Genomic DNA, 19,193 nt, shown 5'->3' with positions numbered 1-19,193 from the left:
CCATCATAATAAATTGCAAACACTAAGCTGAGAATAAAATACTCTTCTCATCTTTCCATGTTCAAACAACCCATGAATAGTGTAACAAAATATATATTCAACATACCTTCAACGCTTAGCAGTGCATTCTGGGTGTCATTATTGTTGATGGTGTTAATTTTTAAGATTGGATATATGTATGTATATTCAGAGAGAATATATAGATGACTGTAATGTGATTCTGTGACAGTATTAGTTATCTGACATGTTGATAACACACTAACTTTCACTGCCATATTATATGTACCTCAAGAAGAATATTGTCTGAGAGAAATGACACCTGATTTACAAAGTGCACCATATGGCTGCATTGTTAATTATGCAGTAATCTTCAATTCTTGCCTTTCATCAAATTCATAGGATTAGTTGTATATCAATTAAAATATGGAACACTCTTCTACTTTCTTTCTGCGTATATTCCCATAAAATAGAAGAATGCAGGTTTATTACCTGCAAATCACCTTACGTGCTTTCATTGATGGGACTCAGATTCTGCACATCTTATCTCTGGAACAGTTCAATGTGATTCCCTTTAAATTATTTTACAGACATCAGAAGAAAACAACAAGAAAGAATACAGAACATGGAGGCTTTCTCCCTTAGCCTAGATTGCTGCAGTGCTGCTGCTTTATAGAAATATTCACTTCTAAGTAGTAAGAGATGAGACACATAAAAAACCAAATCAAGTTGTGCAATAGAAGGAATGAAATTCTTTGTCAGCTTTGTAAACATGTTCCTGCTTGTATCCTAAAACTGTGAAAAAGAGATATTTTCAGGAGGGGGTATAGTTAATCAATTATATTTTGTCATTATGTTTGAGGTATGTGCTCTAAAGTGCAAATATCTCTCATGATACACTCATGGCATTTGCATTTTTTTAAAAAAAGGAGAGAAAATGTAATTCAACAAGATTATAAAAAGAGAATTAGTTGACCCTCCCTCTTCCCCCCATTGACTTTTCCTAAAAGAGCATTTTTCTAATGTGCTTTCCCTTAAAGCTGGGCTTGTATCCAGTTGTCACTGCAAGCTTTTCCGACTTGCTGTGCTGTATTTAAAATGCAGCTCCATCAGCTTTCTAAATACCCAAAGTGGCAAAATGGCACAATGAAATGCCACCAAGCACAAGGTAGCATTTTTGAAAGAAGAAAAATGACAGATTTAATGGCTCCATCGTCAATCACGTTAATGCCCCTGCCACAGTTGAAAACAGAATTTCTAATGAGCGTCCAAGCAACTGTCTGCAGGAAGTGGTTTTGCCTTTGTAACTGGACATTTCAGCTCTTCTAATGGCATCAATAAGGAAATTGGGCTCCACGTTTAATGAATGCCTTTTGACTACTTTCTGGAAGACAACTAACTGTGAAACACGAGCATCTTTTATACAAAAGCAAACAAACAGGTTTCAATTAGTAGTTATCAACTCTCTAAACTCTATGGTGTTACAACACAGTCCAGCAAATTATAGTCTTTTTCACCAGCCTTCCTTTTATTCTTCCTGAAATATAAGACTACGAGCCCCTCTTGATTTAGGCAAGTGACCCTCCCTCCCCCTGACCCCATCTTTACTATTTCAGTACAATGCTTTAAAACCATTGGCATTTGGAAGTGCTTTACACTTGACAGAAAACAAACATTCCTGTAAGATCGTACTTATACCATCTGTAAGCCAAAACCAGACCTAGAATGCATATGAAATTACAGCAGCACACCTGGCTGCTAGTAACAGTATGCCCTTGAATCATGGGCATCCAGTTTTCTTAAAATGTATATACATACCATTTTTAATGGGCCTAAAAGCAGCACTTCTAACATTTTGCATTTAACATCCCCACTGCAACATCCCTCAGATATATTTCATTCGCTAGGCAAGAAGTTTCTTTACTGAAAGGGGCTGAAACCAGTGCAGGAGTTGCTTGACAGACACCAAATAAAACCTGAACTCAAGCTTCCTGCTGTTTTGCAGTCTTTTTGGTTTTAGGGGATTTAGGGGAAAAAATGGGGAGGAAAAGGTCAACATATAAACATGTGACAAGATGTGGCATAGAGGTCTGGTTCATCCCAAAGTGAAAGAACATTTCTCCCCTCACCACACATTAGCAGAGTCCAACCAACCAACCCAAGTATAGTTTAAAAACCCAGCTTTTTTATTTTTAAAAGCTCTTTATCCCAGGAAGCCATACCTCACATTCCCTGGAGCCTGCTTTGCCATAGGTGCAAGGTCCGGTCCCATTCAGCAGCATCTCACTGGTCTCGGTGTTGGTTGGCTTATAGTCGACATAAAATTCCTGTGTTGTTGGAGTCATCTGCTTCAGCGACTGTCGCTTCTTTTTCCGGTGCCTTCGCATGAGAGAGCGTTGCTGCAGCTGCTTCATGCTGGCAGGGTAACGCTTCCATGACACGTAGATCACCAGGAGGATCACCAGCACTGACAGAAAAAGGGCCACACTCCCTGCTATGATCTTGTGGAAGGAGATGTGCTCTGCATCATGCTCGGGCTCTGAGCTGGCTTCGGTGGACCCAACAGTGGGGGGCATAGCGGGCTTGCCATCATGCTTAGGCCTAATGACTTTGGGTTTAAAGGTTGGCTTAGGGAGGGCCCGTGGCAATTCAAACCTCTCTGTAGTACTTTTGCCACAAATACTGAAATTCTTCACTGCATCAATAACATTCACCCCTTGAAGCTCTTTGGGGCTAGCACAGATAATTGTATTTTCCCTCAGCCCTTTGAAACTTTTAAGCCAGTTTACTAGGGAGCAAATGTTTCTGCTGCATTCCCATATATTCCCAGCAAGGCTGATGTCATTGAGAGATATCCAAGAATCCAAAATCTCTTGACCAATAAACGTGAGCTTGTTAGAATCCAGGTTGAGGCGCTGCAAATTGGGCACACACTGGAAAACACTAGGTCCACTGAAAGCTTCTATCTCGTTGCCAGATAAATCAAGTCTTTGTAATGAGCTCCAGGTCCAGGACATCGTTTGTCCTATAACACTGATTTTATTCCACTGTAAATAAAGGTTCTGCAGGCTGACTAGCCTTGGAAAAAGTGCCAAGTTGAGCTTAGAAAATTGATTGTGCTCCAGGTGAAGCTCTTTCAGTCTGATCATGCCTGCAAAGACATTTCTCGCTAAGCTTCGGATCCTGTTGTATCCCAGGTCTAAGAGTTCAAGATTCCTGCAGTCCTGGAAAATTCGGACAGGGATTGTTCTTAGGGAATTCGACCGCAAATGTAAACTCAGCAGCTTCCTTAAGCCCCTGAACTGTTCAGATCCTAGCGACTGCAGTTGATTATATGACAGATCCAAATTCCGGAGATTTGTCACCGGTCGGAAGGTATTATTAAGAAAATAGGCAATTCTGTTGGAACTCAGAATCAACTCTTTTAGCCTGCGTATTCCATTGAAAGCATTTTCATCAATATTGCTGATGTGGTTATGGTCTAGGTAGAGCCAGGTGAGTTGATTAAGACCTTTAAATTGATTGTATTTTAGTTTCTGGAGGCTGTTATATCGAAGAGACAAACCTAAACAACCAGCTGATATACTTGAAGGTATCTCCTGCAATTTCTGGGATTCACAATATACCATTTTGCCTTCACACCTACAGCCCTTAGGGCATCCACGTTCAGCAGACGAAAGCATTGTCAGTAATACAGTAGGGGCTATTACCAGGGCTACAGCTGATCCGCTCAGTAGCCTAAGTACATTGAAACCTGGAAATAAAAATAACTTAGAAAAGTTATCCCCCCAAAAAATGCAAGCAAGATCAATTCCAAGCATGATTAAAACAGCTACTTAAATGCATAAGAATCCCCGCAGCAAACACATACTTCACAACCAGTTCTATTTCCTCCCCCTTTACCACTGCCACCCTACTTTTAATAAGAAACATTTAATAAAGAAAAGAAAATCACACCCTTAGGCTAGACACAGTCACACATAATCACTTGGAAATGTAACTCTAGTCGTAGCTTACACAGAGGTAAGCCTTTACTGTAATTAATACAGAATCAGTGTGGGGAGTGCTGTAGATGAAGCATAAATAAATAAAAGGGAAAACATACCCATCCTTTGTGTTTTCAAAGGTCGTCCTTAGGTCTTTTGCTTTTGCTTAGGGTGCCACAAGCATGACAGCCCCTGTCAGCTGCTCTGTGGTGAGTCAGGGCTTGCTGACACCCGGGAAGAAAAATTGGACCCCTTGGGAGATGGACTGATTTTGGAACATTATTCTTTTCCAGACACGCTGAACATCCCAAGAATAAATAAATCCCAACGCAGCCTTTGCAGCAGGATGCCAAGTTCTTCCTAGGTAATAGGATCTTCATGGATGATGTGTTTTTGCATCGTTACATTCAGGAGCTGGCTTCTTTCAAATCACCCCGTGCAAAAAGCATGATAGATTCCTCCAAGTGAGACTCAGCTGCCTGAATTCAGCCGTCTGTATTCCATTGGGCAGCAGTTCTCATAGTTAGCACCCCATGATCCAGCTAAGGAAGCTGCGTTGGAGCACAGAAGCCTGGATGACCCTGTACAATGAACAAGCACTGTTCACTTCTGCGTACTGTCATTCTGAAAGCTCCTCCGACTGTTGCTTTGGTTTCGGTGAATGCAGTCTTATGTAAAGCTGCCCCCAGTGGTGAAGAATATTATGGGCATGTGCAGAAATGTCTTCTTTCCTCCCTTCTTTCCCTCCCACCCCCCTGCTTTTAAATCTTGCAAATGAGTAAGCTGTGTGCTGGGAAATGAGTGATCGTTCTGGGTGACTAAATAGGAGCACACTGGTCAAACTCAGTGTACACTGGTGAAGTAGCTGGAAATGTCCCTAGGCTTTTAGCTGTCAACCACCTCCCCCTCCTTTCCTTCTGGGTAATTTAACAAAGCCTTTTAAACTCAACATCTGTTGCTGAGACTTCTACCTAACATAAAGCATGGATGCCACATTTCCTTCAGTCTTATGAACAACACACATACAAACCTATACATAGTGGGTCAGGCATGCTTATGCACTGAATGTAATTGAACACACATGGTGTTACATTATCATGTAAAACACAATAATTCTTGTTATTACCATTCTTGTAGAGATTGGGGGAGGTGAGGGATGATGTCTTTACAGGTAAGAGAGTTAAGGACTGTGTTACAAGTGCCATGACATCCTTTTCAGTTCTGGAATCACACACAAATTTGTGTACAGCTTGAACCATAGCTCTGAAGCCTTGCTCTTAGTACCTTTCTCTACTTTTTTTTAGGGTGGGTAAAAATGAGACACAGAAAGTTGCTCAAGTTTTGCGGGGGGGGGGGGCATCTAAGAGTGCATCTACACTGTAGAATGAATGCAGTTTGACACCACTTTAAATGGCATGGCTCAATGCTTGTGGAATTAGAGTATTATCAGAATTTTAATCTCATAACACCTCATAACAACTGAAGTGAAAGTTTCCTTACTGTTGCAAAAAGCTCTCCATTCCCTGGATCGCCCTCAGTGATGATGTGACAGAGCTTTGAAGAAGAAAGCATCTTCCTCTCTCCAAAGCTCTGCCATGTTACCAGTGTGGGTGATCCAGCAAGAGGACAGACTCCTGAAAAAGTGGCTTTATTTTCATTTTGAGGGCAGGGGAATGGGAGGCAGGGAGACTTGGGAGGCACTGCCATCCCACTTCCCCAGGCTAAGGTAGCTGGTTCTGGGGATGTGATTTCAGATCCTGCACAGGGATCTGAAATGGAAGTCCCCACAGCCCCCCAAAAGGGAAAGGTGAAAATCTTTGTGAATGATTTGCACCTTTCCCAGTATTATTAAATACTGGATTAAATACCTTATGGCGGGTATGCATTAAGTAAGGGCTATACCGCAGTTTATGGCAGTGTAGATGGGACTTGAGACATAATAAAAAGATAAAAGCACCATCTCTTTAAAAGCCTCTTCAGCCTCATGAATTACAGACATATCTCAGCCAGCAAAGTTCCAAAGATGTTCCTTTCAATGCTTGCTCATCCTGCCAGTTTTCCTTGTTTCTAGCTGAAAATGTGAGCATTGAGAGGATGATGAAAGTTACTTGGAGAAGCAGTAACCTTTGATATTGTCTTGTGGCAGTATGTCCGTGATAAACAATTCAGTAAATCCTACTGTAGCTCTATGAGCTTCCCTACAATAGGCAAGGAAAACAGCAGCTGTCTCCAGAATTCCCAATGCATGCATGAATATCAAAACAGAAAGTAAATCGAAAAATCAGGAAAGTCTGTCTCAACAATTATATCTAAATTTGACCACCAAAATAGAAAAAAGTGGAGACTGGTAGAAGAAGGGGAGGACCTAAATGTCCTTTGGAATAAGTTTTCAAGTGCTTTCCACAGGGTTCAAATGTTTTGGTTTCCTTTTTCAAGCTTTACCCGAACTAGCTGTTTCATTCTATATGGGCATATTTTTAGTTCTATTATTGAAATACATCACATTGTTTTTTTTCCTTTTGATGTTATTTCTGCTTTTGTTACCAAATGTTCTATTTAAAAAATAATGCCCAGGAATACATATACTTTGTTATCTTGTTAAAAATCATACACACTCTCCTGACACATGGTGTTCATGATGATTTCAGGTTCTTTGGTCCTTAAACCTCTTTAAAAGGTGGCTTTTACTCTGCATTCTAGCCAAAGATCTGCATGAGTTCTGGTGTTTTGCCATCCTCAACAGGTGTCTTCCTATTGGGAGTTGGGAAAGGAATTAGGGGTGGACTGGAAAGATTGGTGGAAGATGACTAGAGCTAGCAAAGCACATGATCATTTCCACCTGGGCTGATTATATTTCAATTTTTAATTTAATGGTCAGTGTTATTTTGTTTAAAAAAGTAGGAACATGTTTTCAAATACTCACAAACAGTTATACTAGTATATTTCTATTATGTAGCACATCTCTGCATAATCAGTTGTCTAATGACAATCTTGGTGGAAATATGTATATTTGCATGCCACTGCTGTGTGGCCATCAATAGTGTGAATGAAAAGAGTTTTCCAAAAACAAGCTCACATCGAAGTGAGTTTTCCCAGGGGTCATTTGTGATTTCATAAGAAAAACTTCTCCATGACATGCATGCTTCATGTAGTGGTAAAGCAGCAAACACAGGGTCTAAGGGATTGGGAAAAATGCAAATAGTGATTTTTCCTATGGGTGTGGATGGACCCTTCCATGTAGCTGTATAAACAAAAGAGAGCCAGCATTGTTTATTAGTTTTAGCATTGGACTACAAAACTGGAGATCAGGATTTGCTTCCCTACTCTGCCATGGAAACCCACTGTGTGACTATGTTTATGGTCAACTGAATATCACATCAAATATCTACATCTGTAGGGTCTGGTAGCATCCTGACCAAAGTGTTTCTGAGATACTGGAGACTAGGGTGCTATGTAAATGACATCCACAGTGAAGCCCCAGTCGTGGAGTGCATTGGAAAAACATTTGGGACACAACCTGAGGAGGTCTGTCCAGGTGCCTGTTCTCAATTTATGGATAACATTCCCACTGTTCTGATCTCCTGTGCTTCAGACTTGCTTTGGTTGGGGCACAACCACACTGTAAAGGGCACTGGAAATGCCAGTGAAACTCTCTCACTACAATTACATTGACATTGCAGGATCTTATTCAGAAAATATAAATTGCCTGGAGTAGAAAGGTACAATTAAATAACTGTTATTATATTAATACTAAATTTTATAACATGACAATTGAGTAATGTAGTGTGCCCCTTTCTGAATGGCCATCCCTCCCATCTCATCAGATAGTTCCATCATGTGAGAAACAGATATTTATGGGATTACAAAAATGTTTCTCCCCTTTATAACAGTTATTCTAATTCATGGGAAACAGGATCATCTGTGGGCATAGTCTAATTTCAAATGGGAGACTATGGGGGACGTAACCCACTGGACAAACAAAAATTATTTATTATTATTTGTTTATTTCATTTTTACCCTGGTTTTCTCAACCCCGGAGGGGACTCAAGATGGCTTACAGATCCGGTAAAAATTCTATGCCACACAGGTAAAAAAAAAAAAAAATCTCATCAGAATATAAACAATCTAAATATATAAGCAATTAAAACACATATAAATAATTTAACAGATTAAATGAGATGGTTTTGATCCCATTCAGTCTTCTACTCATTTCCATTTGCAATTATATAATCTTTTCTGATGCTTCTGGTTGTTTGTGGGAAGCATATGGAAAGACTGTGCAGAGAGGGGAGGAGGAAGAGAAGGTATCTTTTAGGTCTCCTTCTGAAATCTGAAGATGGAACGGTGAGATAGGAGCTCCCCTTTTGTGTAGTGTCTTTCATGAAGACATCAAGAGAGATGGGGTGGAGAGAAAGGGTTGCAAAATGGGGAGTTTATATCAAGGTGTTGCTGCAGATTCATACGCATGGTCTGACTACTAGCACTGAATGATTGCAGCTCTCTGTGTGCATTTACTCCATTTGAAAGCCTTGTGTTGGAAGCAGCACACAAGATGTGCCAGTGATATTTGATCTGTGATGATTCATTCAAGCAAGCAGATCACCATGCAATGCTGAAATTATGAAGGAATGAGCATGCCTATATGGAATAGTCTTCCTAGAGAAAAACACAGACAGCTTTTGTTTGATAATCCCCCATTGGAAGCAATATTTCCAACATGGAATGCAGACTTTTGTGGTGGACCAGGAAAATGCGCTCTTCAGATGACCAGGCAAGGGTTCTGGCAAGGTGCTTTGATGCCTGCAAAAAAAAAAATCCCATAAATATCTCTTCCCTTTCTCTGGGATTAAAAATAGAATAGCAAAACGTTAAATTACTATGAATTGGATGCCATTTCATGACATTCAGTATCTGCTACTGGATATACCTACCTCATTTGGATTGATGGTAGGGCTAGCCCTGATCTCTGTATAGACGTGGCATCTAATCTGAGAAGGAGATCAATCTGAAATTATGAGAACAAGATGCAGCTAGAAAGGTGTGTGTATTTGCAAATGTAGTCTGAATACACATTATTTTACTACTGTTTTAACTCCTGATTCTTGTTTGTGTACAGCTATTTTAATGATCCCAAACTGAATGTTTCTTCCACTGTATTCCAGGATACTTGATATCTGGAAAACAGAACGTTAATATGTTTTTAGGCAGAAGTAACCAAGGTGAAATTTCCACTTTACACATGTGTGGATGGACAGGTGGAGGTCTATTACAGAGCAAAATGATTGGGTCACCTTGCCTAACATCTTTCCCTTGTTATTGCTTCAAACTTCATTAACAGTTTGAAGTTTAAAGCAGATTCATTGAAAGCAAAAGAACCGCAAGCCTTGAAAGCACAATAATCAAACAAATTTGACCTGAATGTCAGCCCAGGCAATTTCCTTTTGGAAGTTCAAAACACACACATGCAAATATCTTTGTGTATGTGTATCAATTATGTAAACTATTATATAACCAATCTATGAGAATGGTGCTGTGGAGAGCAGACCAGCCATGTTTCAACTTTGCCTGACTTGGGAATCTACAAAGGAGCCAATACTTTATTAATCCCCTTTCCTGATTCTTAATTCTTCCCATTGAAATTAGCTTGTACCAGAGTTAGCCCTATCATTCGGAAGAAGGAGGCAAGCTGTTGCAATGGTACTGCACCAGCCATTTCTCCTAAGACCTATGACTGATCTCTTCTGATGAGGGAGAGACAGGTGCAAATATTCTGCCAGCCTATGTTGCTGTCCTGAGATGCAGTAGACAAAGTAATTCCACCACCATTTTTGATACAGTCTGCTATAATAAGGTGAGACCACCACCTGAGCCTTTACCTTAGATGACAAAAAGTCTTGTGAAGGCCCTGTCTCCCAAGCTGCACTCAAAAGGGACAGAGGGGGTTGCTACTCATGTCAGTGTAGTCACAAGTTCCAACATGGGATTTGGATGGGTAGAGTAAAATTTCTTGTGGACAGAGAAATCAGGCCAGATTTGTTCAGGATTAAACAAAGCCTTCTTGCAAGGAATGGGGCAGACTTGACTCTCATATTGGTTTGTATAGCCTACTGCAGGACACGGAAAGTTGAACAACATGCAAAATGTGTATTCTCCATTTGTCTTTCTGATACGTGTTAATAGAAGACGTGGGACAGATGGGAGATAAGAATCTTAGTGGCATATCGAGCGGGGGGGGGGGGGGGGGGGCTCTTCTTTTTCCATGATGCAAGTGAAGATCCCTCAAGCTGCTGTGGTCCCAAAATGAATCTTCTATTGAGACGACTGATAGATCATAGAGAAGAGTAGAACTGCCAAGTCCTACTTTATCCAAGTACTTGTTTTTGTGTCATCAAACTGTTTTATCTTAGTTCTGTCCTTTTTGTATCATACAAAAAAAACTGTAAGTAGTTTGAGTATCTTTCAAAATATTTTGTGGTGCATTACTTGTGCGTACTTGATACATGCCCCATTGACTCAAATGTGGATGCATTGGAGAAATATCTGTATTTATTTTTTGCTCATAATAAACTTGTTCATGTTGCAAAGCACATTTTTGTGTATTTAACTTTACATTGTCTCTTTATATGTCTGAAGCTCCAACAAGAACAGATTGGGTAAATTGATGGATTGATCTGCTTAGTATATACATTAGTAAGTGCCCTATGTATGTATGTTAGTAAATATATGGAGGATATAATTCCGATGAAGTTATGTGTAAGTACGTGCACTAACTGCCCACTGAACATCTGCATTCTGAGGGTTTTGAACAGATGTTGTTTAACAATTTATCCACATGAAGAAAGATAGGAAAACTAGACTTTGATGTCATTTGTTCTTTGACAAATGTTCTTTGACGTTCCTTGAATTAGTTGCCATTAACTTTACCTAAAGCAGTTGTTTTTAGTTGAATTTCAGGGTTTTTGCACAAAAAGAAAAATGAAAGAATTTTGAAGGAAGGAAAATAATGTATCCGTAAAATTAGTAAATTATTTGAGGAAAATGCCATTTTATATTGGGTAATCTTTCTCAAGTTTATAAATAGTTACCTCATCACATGGATTGATTTACCCATCATACACTGCTTGCTTTCCACTTTTAGCATGGAGCCCATTAGATGACTTATAATGACTTCTGGTCGGCCTCTGTGCCAAAAGAGGAGAGGAAGTGGCGCATTATTGCCTTACCTGCAATGGGGGAAAGCTGGTCAGTGATGCTTCTCCCCATGGGATTAGGGGTAAGGCATGTTGTGCAGTGCATGGCATGGAGCAATGATTTCTCTATGCCTCCCTTCATCCAGGAGCCCATGGATTCACCACAATGCACTGCCAATCCATGGGCCCTTGTGATGAGATCCTAGACCACCATGACCATTATCCACCACAGTTATTGAATGGTAGAAGCAATTTTTGAACGTGGAAAATGGAAGAGACAATCCCTTGCCTCTTATAGTATCCTATGAGCCCTAAAAAAAAAAGCCCTGGAGCAAGTTTTTGGTAGCAGAAAGGCTGCAGGGAAAAGAGAGTAGGACAGAAATCAACCCTGCTGAGTGTCATAGTGGACTTGGCAAGTATTCGCAGTATTGTTTTCTTCTGTCTCTCACTCATTCTTTTCCTGTGCTCCAGACAGCACATGTTTTATAGTATCTGCCTTTTACATAGCATTGATTTTCCCTACCCTCTACTGAACAAAAATTATGAAGGTAAGATTATTGTTGTACTTTGAGAATTCTTATCCTCCGTCTTCACCTCGAATATTTGTAATTTTTGTTAGTTGCTGTTAAAAGACAGATATTTTATGCTGCTGATACTCTCAAGTTAAATCGTTGCACATGTCACTGAGTCATCAGAGTTGATTGTGGTAAGAATTCACATGAGGATTCATCCCAGGCAACTGCTACAAGATGTTGGGACATCAAAGGCAGAATACTGAAAGGGGAACACCCCTGAGAAACACAAATGTACAGTGAGAAAGGAATAGTGAGAGAGAAAGAGAGGAAGAGGGAGAGAGATCACTACAAAGCAGATCTTATAATATGGCAGGAGATCCAAGGAGTGTGTCAACTTTTTATCCATTGCAAAACAATCTATTTTTACTCATTATGATTATTGTTTTCATATTTAATGCTTATCAGCTGTCTGATTTACCAGTAGGCAAAATATCTGTAGACTGTCAAAACGTAGTGTAGTCCTTGACAATGTTTTAAAAAATAATGTATTCCAATAGAATCCGTGAGGATACATTTTGAATGATTGAGACAATTGTAAAATCTATATGCCATTTATATTTTCACCTCTCCTAAGGCATTCAAACTGATATTACTAAATGAATCCAATGTTTACCAACAAATTAATTGGGAGGTAAAGATAAGGTAAATTGTGGAATATCTTCCTGTGACCTGAGCAGGGTTTGAACTCAAGTATTAAATAATTAACATTTTGCTATCTTTCTAACTCAAAATTTGCTGTTTAAGATAGCTGCATTGTTCTGCCAAATTATGGGTTTGGCTCTTACATTCAAAAATATTTTACAGACTTTAAGAAAGTAGATGCCACTTCACATTGTATATTTCTTACCTGGAATATGCATCTGTGTGGAAAATTATGAAGTATACTATTTACAAAGATACCCTTTCTGGAGTGTATACAAGAGTAGCTTGGGAGACTCAGCCCAAGAGGACCTCAGAAGGTATAAAAAGGGAAGCTATTCTCTGATATCATCCCATGTGAATAAACAAAACTTTTTATGGTTTCAGATATGAAAGTAATTTGTACAAAAGTAAGTCCAGTATATGCATAGTGACTATCAAATTCATAATAATGTCAGCATGGGATGTTAATTAGCTTTTCCTATCAAGAGGGAGAAATGTTATTGCATATCATTTTATCATGCACCCACCTAGAAGTAAGGTTGGTTCTACGCTGCCGTGTAATGCATTATATCACCAGTGTAGATTAGATTATACAGTTTGAACTGCATTGAACTGGATTACATGATTGTACACTGACCATATAATGCAATTCAAACTGCATTATGTGGCAGAGTAGAACCAGTCTATGTCCCACACTGTTAAATAGGGTTTATGTCTGGAAATAGTATTAGGAAGCACACTGACATAGTTGATTTTGTATTTCCTCTCCTACATTTATGTGTGTTCTGTCTGTCTGCATCTTTTTCAAAAGTAAAAGTCCTCTACACTGTCTATCCCAGTAAATAAAAACTCCAAGCAGTCTTCAATAAAATACTTAAGAGCTTGGGGACAAAATTAGAAGGCTACTTCTCCGGACTGCTGTAAGTAGCTGTCTGCTCAACTGTGAGATGTGTTAAATTGTAGACTCTTCTGTACAGAATCTTATCTGACCTTTCTCAGTGACAAGGCTCAAGAGATCTTATCTGCAGCTTCTCAACTGCATTTCTGAAAGCATTGTGGAATGTCATGCCACCAGATGGGGATAGATGTTGAGGGATAGTTCTCAGCTCAGCTGTGGGTCTTGGGCAAAACTGAGATTATACATTTGATTTGCTGTTTTTCATTTCATGTCTGCCTTAAATAAAGTTATTTCCATTGTCACTCTCTTGAAGATCAGAGTGACAAGGACTGTTAGTTTCATTGCAAGAATGTTCTATGACAGAGAATGTGTCATATATAAACAAAAACAAAATAGCAAAAGTTTTTTTAAATAAAATGCTACAGTTTAAATTAAGGATCAGATTTCTAAGCAGCACTGGATCTATTGTTGTTTAGCTAGAGTATATTTGTGAAGTAGTTGAAAGCACTATCTATTCATTCCTTAGAGATGTTAAGATAAATTGAACTCGGTTTCTTTTTCAATTAATCTGTTTTCATCTCTGCATATTTTTTCCTTTGGACAGCAACCTCAGTATCTTCACTGCATTACTTATGGAGTCCATTGGGCAGTTATCTATATTTAAATTGATTACTATTGCTTGATGTAGGTACTCCCACCTTTCTTTTCTTTTCATCTTCTTTTCCTCTTTTCTTCTCTTCTCTTCTCTTCTCTTCTCTTCTCTTCTCTTCTCTTTTCTTGCAATGAAATAGAAAGTTCAAAGAGAAAAGGCACATCTCCTGCTATTAATCCTGAATTTTCTCAGTAAATGTTTCAGGAGTACAGTGGCACCTTGATATAAGTTAGGGTTTGGTTCCAGGACATTTTTTGGATGTTCCTTACCCACTACATACAATGGTGTATAAAATGATGTTCCTTATATAAAATGGCAAAACCAAGGTTTGCTTTTTGAAATTAAAAAAAATCAAGCTGCGCATGGCTCAAACCTTGGATACGTAATTCATGATATGGATGAACAACTGTATATTTGAAGTTAGTGGGATCTTGGTGTTCATCTATCAGTCAGGATTGGGGGTGACTACACATGGTCTGTGGGACATATTTGGTCTTTGCCCAAGTTTGCATCTCCAAACTGTGGGTGGATCCCCTCATGGCTTCTCTTCCTCATTAAAAATGGAAAATTCCATTTCTAACACATGCAGGGGGGCAAACTGCATTAGGCAAAGGCCTATGTAGCCCAGGATTCTGTTCACATAGTGATAAGTGAATACATGAGTTTGGGAAGCCCACCAGGACATGACTGCAAATGTACCCTCTGTTTTGCATTCCCTGGCAAATGATATACATGCAGCTGGAGGTAATACTGTATCTAGCCATCCTGAATGGTAGCCATTGAAGGCCCCAGCCTCCATGAATGTATCCAATCCCTTTTATAGGCTTCAATAGCTCTCTCTATCTTGCTCTTTTCCTCTAACTCTCTAGCCCTATTTACACTGTCCATTTAATGCAGTGTCAAACCAAAATTGAAAAAAGCAGGTTTTCTGTGCAGATGATTACATAGGAAATCCTGGGACCAAATGGTGATTACACAAACTACAAAGCAATGATGTACATTAAGAGCTTCCTTTCGTACACTTTTGTGGGGGGTTGTTTTTGGGCTGCTGCAGTTTGAAGCTAGCTTCAAACTGCGGTAATTGGTCAGTGTAGATCAGGCCTCTGTTTCTCTCTATCTCTCTAAATTACTACACCATTAAAATGCCATGTCCTTGAGCTGTGATTCCCATTCATAGTAACATGGTATTATGCAATTACTTTGCCCATCTAATCCAGTACAGCCTATACTAGTAACGGTGGGTGGTGGTGTTCCAAAGGGGGGGGGGATGAATCTGATGTGTCAAGTGGGGTGGTGAGTGGGCTAGTGGGTGAGTGGGGGGCAGGTAGGCAAGCGGGAGTAGGCAAGCAGGTGAATAGGGGTGAGTAGGGGGGCAGGATGGTGAGTGAACGGGATAAGTGAGAGGGCAGGTAAGCAAACGGAGCAGGCAGGCAAGCAGGAGGGGTAGGCAAGGGAAAAGATAGGAGAGAGGGCGCTGCGTGCCCCTTCTGACGTACATGCCATAGGTTCGCCACCACTGGCCTATACTATCAGGCAGGAGCTGATCAAGTCTCAGGCAAAGATGTGCCCCATAAAGTGCTAATAGAGCTTTTGAACTGCAGGGGACTGAATTTGTGACCTACAACTCATGTTCTCTACCATTGAATTATGGAGCCCCTACTGTGTAACAGAGAGAGAGAGTAGAAGAACCACATGAGCATGGCAAATTCATTAGTCTTTCTTATCTGATGATCTGACAACTACAAGGGAAGCCAACAACCCACCGAGAAACATTCATGCAGTTGAGTTCACCCAGACAATTTCATAATTCATGCATACTACATAGTTATGAGATCGCACTACAAGGAAATTGTACAGGCAGTCACCAAGTTACAAACATCCAACTTTCAAATGACTCATAGTTAAGAACAGGGGTGTGACAACAGAAAGTGAGAGAAATCTACCCTTAGGAAGGGAAGAGTTATCATGGGGAAAAGTTGTCTCAACTGAAGCTTTCTCACTGATCCTTGTTTCTACAACAAGCCAAATTTTTCAAAATCCAGTTATCACAGACAGAATGTGAGGTGAAATCTGCTGAACAGGGGCACAGGCATAAAAACAAACACTCTATGCTATCCAAAACTGATAGATAGATAACTGGAGTTACATTTTAAAAATGTACTTGTTCCAAGTTACATACAAATTCAACTTAAAAACAAACCTATAGAACCTATCTTATTTGTAACTTGGGACTGCTTGTAGTCCCAATGCGTGAAAACTGAATCTACCTCCTCTTTCACTTACCATTTTCAGGTTCAGAGCTATAACTGTGATCTGGTTGTTATTAAATGCCAACAGACAACCAGGCTGGGTTGTTGTGCATTTTCCGGGCTGTATGGCCATAGTCCAGAAAATGCACAACAAGCCATACAGCCCGGAAAATGCACAACAACCCAGTGATTCCAGCCATGAAAGCCTTCGATAACACAGACAACCAAGTTTACTCAGATATTGTATAGTATACTTATAATGTCACTTGTCCTTTCAAAATATTAAGAGACATACCACCAGTTCTTTTGGAACCCCTCTATTGAAAGTTTGATATAATAAGACTAAATATATCAGTCTGGAGAAATCAAAGTGCTTACTCACTTATTAAATGTACAGATCTGAGCTGTGCGATCATGTGCCTAGTTCCACAGATGGGCAAGGACTATTCTTGTTCGGTGTTCAGTAAGCTCTCAAGGAAATCGACATCATGGCTGTTGAGTGGATTTGCAAATGAAAGAAGAAGAAAAATGAGTATAGTAAGGATACATATAATTACATTCATTCATTCATTCATTCATTCATTCATTCTGGAGCTGGAATCAAGATGGTCTATTCACAATGATTACAGTTGCTTCGCCTTCTTAACATCCCCCTCTCCACACTTTCCTAGGCTCCAGTTTGATTTTGTGGGATGGGATGGGTGGAATGAGAAAAGAAGAATTCCTTGCTAAAAATATTTCTTTATCTTCAGGAACTGAATTTTCCTGTATTGTGTATTTGTGAATAAAATCAATGAAATCATTTTCAGTCGGCTCAGCTCCTGCAAGTTGCTGGATGATTTAATTGTGATAACTGATATTGTGGGGAAAATGGAGGAACTTAATTGAACAGGCAGCCTTGGTTAGTTAATTAGCTGTCAACCATTTTTATTTAGCCTTGGCTGCTACTGATTTATACCTAGCAAGAACATAAAAGGATTTTCTGGTTAAGAATGAGAATGAAAGTTTCTGTAATGCTTTCTGGTGCTGCTATTCTTTTCTTTTTTGCAACTCCCAGCCCCTGCCTCTTTCCCTGCCAGCAAACAGTATAAGCTAACTGTGAAGAGTCATAATGTCATTTTAACAACTCCTCAGCTTTCTTTATTGAGGTTATATCAGCCTCTTCTTTTTTATCTTTCAAGATCCCTATGCAGTCACACATGTGGGATTTACATTTGTGCAGAGCAATGTTATGGAAACTTGGAGAACAGTAGTTCCTAAATTTTGAGCCTCCATAGATGTTGGATGTCAGCTCCCAGATTTCCTGACTGTCAGTCAATTGGTTGTGGCTTCTGGGCACAGAAGTCAAAAACACCTGGAGGACCAAAGTTTGGGAACCATTGTTCTAAAACAAAGGTCCTCAAATGTTTTAAGCAGAAAGCCAGTTCACAGTCCTTCAGACTATTAGGAAGCTGGACTATAGTTTGAAAAAATATGAATGAATGTCTATGCACACTGCAAATATTTTATTTGTCATGCTAAAAACCATAAAATAGCAATACAATATTTAAAATGAAGAACAGTTTTAACCAACATAAACTTACCAGTATTTCAGTAGGAAGTGTGGGCCTGCTTTTGGCTGATGAGATAGTCATTTTAATTTGGATTGTTGTTGTTTTATGCCTTCAAGTCTTAGGGTGACCCTTTGTCTAATGTTTAGGGCAGGTGGTGGGTAAATGACTTTGGAGGGCTGCATCCGACCTGCGGGCCTTAGTTTGGGAAATCCTGTTCTAGAATGTAGGCAACCTTGCAGCCAGGAAGACCAATGGTGGCTGTAAGACTTTCCGTGTTTCTTTTTGACTATGTCTTGAACAGCACTACAGGAGACTATTCCTCAAATCTTAGAAATATTTCTCCTCATAACTACTTGTTGAAATTTAGTTTACTCCTATTTGGCAGGTGAAAGCCTTTCTGTTCCAGCTGGTTTTTGAAAATTGACTGCAGGAGGTTTTAGCAATTGATTTTATTGTGCACCTTTTTAATGCATTTTACTTAATTGTTTTAATTTATAGGCAGTTTGTTCACATTTAAACAATGCTATCTATGTGGGCTTTTGTTAAATATTTGTTATGCAAACATACAAATAAAGAAAAACATACTTGTAAAATATAGCAACACAAATGATTTTAAAACTACCATAAAACATTTGTCATAACATTCAAAAAATAACTAGCACATCTTTAACACAGCCTATACATATTCTAAACTAATCTATAAGCCTCTTGCACATTGTATGTTGATTTTTTTTACTTCTTATATGTTGAACCCTTTAAGTATCACTTTATTTCTACCTTTCTGCTTTCAATAATACTCTTCAATATAAAAAGAAACAGTGGCTGAAGATTGTCCGCATCGTTGCTGTATAAAAGTAATTCATTAAATCTTGGCTTTGGGGAAAATAAAGGATATATAACAATAGACTAGAACTCCAACTATGATCACCACACCTCAGATGTTTGGGTGAAGAGCCCATTGTTAACTTGGTGCTAATATGAGGCCCAAGTGATGTGCAACTCACAACTAGTTAGCTACAACATAGAAGGCCTTCTTCCACATCTTCACATGCTGTGCAGCTCCCATCAGATGACTCTCAAAAGATCTTTTTGATTGCCAGGCATACATAGACAAAGGCAATTTGTTCACTTTTTTGTTTCTCTAACTGTGGACAACGGTAGCCACTGCCAGTGGTTCCATACTTATAGGACAGTGAATTCACTCTGAGGTAGAGTTCACCTACACTGTAGAATTAATGCAGTTTGACACCTCTTCTGTCTCAGTGCTATTGAACCATGGGAGTTATAGTTTTATAAGATCTTTAGCCTTCTGTGCAATTGTGTGTTGGTGCCTCACCAAACTACAAAATCCAGAATTCCATGCATGCAGCCATGGCAGTTAAAGGGATGCCAAACTGCAATCTACTATGTCCAGCCAGCCTGAGTTTCATTCTAAACTTTAGAAGTGATCT

At 39.4% G+C, this 19,193-nt stretch overlaps 2 protein-coding genes across 6 annotated transcripts in view; one reads left to right on the top strand and one right to left on the bottom strand.

Annotated features, from left to right (window-relative positions):
- Nucleotides 1-4,648, bottom strand: part of lrrtm3 (leucine rich repeat transmembrane neuronal 3) — a 169,622-nt gene extending 164,974 nt beyond the window's left edge. The window contains exons 1-2 of one of the 2 annotated variants that reach the window (XM_008115171.3): nucleotides 4,103-4,648; nucleotides 2,220-3,751 (exon numbers count right to left, since the gene is read on the bottom strand). In XM_008115171.3, the coding sequence (XP_008113378.1) occupies nucleotides 2,220-3,751; nucleotides 4,103-4,106 (1,536 nt within the window). In that variant the 5' untranslated portion in view covers nucleotides 4,107-4,648. Of the gene's footprint in view, nucleotides 1-2,219; nucleotides 4,071-4,102 lie in introns of those variants that run through there. The other variant, XM_008115170.2, reaches the window with a different exon arrangement.
- The window catches only part of ctnna3 (catenin alpha 3), a 1,223,202-nt gene that overhangs the window by 522,398 nt on the left and 681,611 nt on the right, over nucleotides 1-19,193 (top strand). The window lies entirely within an intron of this gene.

The sequence above is a fragment of the Anolis carolinensis genome, chromosome 3, assembly GCF_035594765.1.
Source record: "Anolis carolinensis isolate JA03-04 chromosome 3, rAnoCar3.1.pri, whole genome shotgun sequence".
In the NCBI taxonomy this organism is placed as follows: Eukaryota; Metazoa; Chordata; class Lepidosauria; order Squamata; family Dactyloidae; genus Anolis; species Anolis carolinensis.
This window is presented reverse-complemented; position numbering and strand designations above follow the sequence as displayed.